The 2500-nt window shown below is 14.4% G+C and overlaps 1 protein-coding gene across 1 annotated transcript in view; it reads right to left on the bottom strand.

Annotated features, from left to right (window-relative positions):
* Window positions 1-211, bottom strand: part of PGSY75_1220100 (putative pre-mRNA splicing factor) — a gene marked incomplete at both ends in the record, with an annotated part of 1863 nt that extends 1652 nt beyond the window's left edge. The window contains one exon of the mRNA XM_018786781.1: window positions 1-211. This exon is cut by the window's left edge and continues 1652 nt beyond it. Coding sequence (XP_018640646.1) covers window positions 1-211 — 211 coding nt within the window.
* Window positions 212-2500: the final 2289 nt, after the last annotated feature.

Below are 2500 nucleotides of genomic sequence, written 5' to 3'. Positions count from 1 at the left end.
CCAAATCATATGTATTTACATCAGGAGCACAATTTAATGTATTAATAGGACGTATATTTATTATATCATAATTATTTTGGTCTTTATCATTTTTTTCTTTATTTTCAGTATATTCTGTATCATCATTTTTATTGGAAGAATTTTTCTTTGATTCATCTTCACCTTCAATATCTGATTCATTATTATCACTATACCCTTTTAGTAAATCCATTATTTATAAATAAATAAATATATACATATGTACCCTTAATATGATTGTAAATCAAATATTATTCGTATGTTTTGTTATATTATGAATATTATATGAATATAATATATATATATTGTAACTTTTTCAGTGGAAAACAAACTCACTAAAAATCTTTTACATATAACAAAAATATATATATATAGTAAAAACTAATATAATGACATCATAAATATATTTGTTCATCGTTTTAAACAATACATTGAACTCTTTACAACACTGTTCTTTTTTATAATATATTTTTTATATAAAATTATTGAATTATTTAATTTTTGAAATATATATATATAAACATATCATTAATATATATGTTTCATTTAGTATATTTTCTAATATACATTTATTATAAGATGGATTGAAAAATTGTAAAAGAATTTACTTATATATATTTTTTTAAAATTCCTTTGCCTCTCTAACATGTAATTTATATATATATATATATATATGAATCCATATAACAGATATTTTTACATTCTTTTTTATATTTATTCTTTAAAAGGTCTTGCGTTTTATATATTTATTAAACCCTTTCATTTTTTTGCTAATTTTTTTTTTTTTTTTTTCTGATCATAAATATTTTAATTTTCTAAATTGTCATATTTATTAAAAGATTGTACATTTTTTATTATTGTATAAATTATATTTAGGATTTGTTTTCTTATATTTAACTATACAGAAAAAAATGAAATTATATCATTTAATATCAATATATTTATAAGATTTTATTTATTTTTTTTTGTTCTTATGCATTTATAAAAGATATATTTTTTAAGGCAAATAATTAAAACACTTGAATGAATGGAAAAGTTTATATTAAATATATTTATTATATATAAAATTTAATGTTATTACATATATAAAACATATATATATTAATAATATTTTCATGTATATATGTAATATAAAATGATGAATATTCGTATAAAAGGAATTACTATTAAGAGTTATTTTATAATTTTTTTTTTTTTTTTTTTTTATATATATAAGAAAATATTTATATTAAATAAATAAATAAATAAATATATATATATATATATATAATATATTCTTTAATAATTTAAAAAAAACACATTTTTTAAAACCTTTATATTTTTAAAAATTTATTTAATATTAAATAAAGTTATATATATTAATATATGTATCTATATTTATTAGGTAATATATAATTAAGAACATATATTAAAATTTTTTAATTATCACATAATATTTTATATTATATTAAAAAAGGAGATATACTTTAAAACAATATGGGGAACTAATCTTAATTTGGATTTTTTTTTTTTTTTCATAGAATTAAAAAAGAAAAAAATACATAACTTATTATATATATAAATAAAATTCATTGTACAATATGTGAACATAAAAAAATAAAATGTCCAATTTGATTATTCATTCTTTCTACTTTCAATTACATGAAAAAATATATATATATGAATGTATTGAATTTATACCATATTCTTCTAGTGAATATATGAAAAATAATAACTGTTCTATATAAGCTTATTATTGAATTGCATTATAATATTAACGTATAGAATAATATTTTTTACATTTGAAATAAGAGAAAGAGAGAAAAAAAAAAATGTAACAACGATATGATTAAAATTATACTTTGAATAACATGTATAATTATAAGTATTTTGTCTTTTTTTTTTTTTATAAATTAAAAAACATAATAATTTTTTAATAAAATAAATTTATATAGTTATAATCAAAATACATATTTGTATAATTTATTATATAAAATTTTTAAGGTTGTGTGTAATATGTAAATATGTTCTATATGTATATATAGTTAAGTATTTATTTATATAGGTCTTTTCTTTTTTCTTTTTGAAAATCCTTCTCAACATGTATATTATAAAAGATTTATGTTTTCATAAAAACAAAGAAATAAATGTTATTTTGTTATTAAAATTAAAATAATTTTTATATTTTGGTGTTGTATTTAGAACAAATACAAAATAGCTATGCTTCTTAAAAAAAAAAAAAAAAAAATACCTGATTTTAAAATATTTTAGCTGCCTATTAGCTTTTTTTTTTTTTTTTTTTTTTTTTTTTTTTCTTCCTTATACGCGAGAACTTTTTTTTTTTGTATTGAGAATATAGACATATATATATATATTTATATATTTTATATATTTACGTAAATTTTTTTTTTTTTTTTTTTTTTTTTGTAAAATTTGTATAAAAAAATTTATTTTTTTCAATATTTTGTTGTAAAATATTAAAAAAAAAAAAAAAAAAAAAAAT

The sequence above is a fragment of the Plasmodium gaboni genome, chromosome 12 (assembly GCF_001602025.1).
Source record: "Plasmodium gaboni strain SY75 chromosome 12, whole genome shotgun sequence".
Taxonomy (NCBI): domain Eukaryota; phylum Apicomplexa; class Aconoidasida; order Haemosporida; family Plasmodiidae; genus Plasmodium; species Plasmodium gaboni.
The sequence above is the reverse complement of the archived record's forward strand: the minus strand, read 5'-3'. Positions and strand labels throughout refer to the sequence as shown.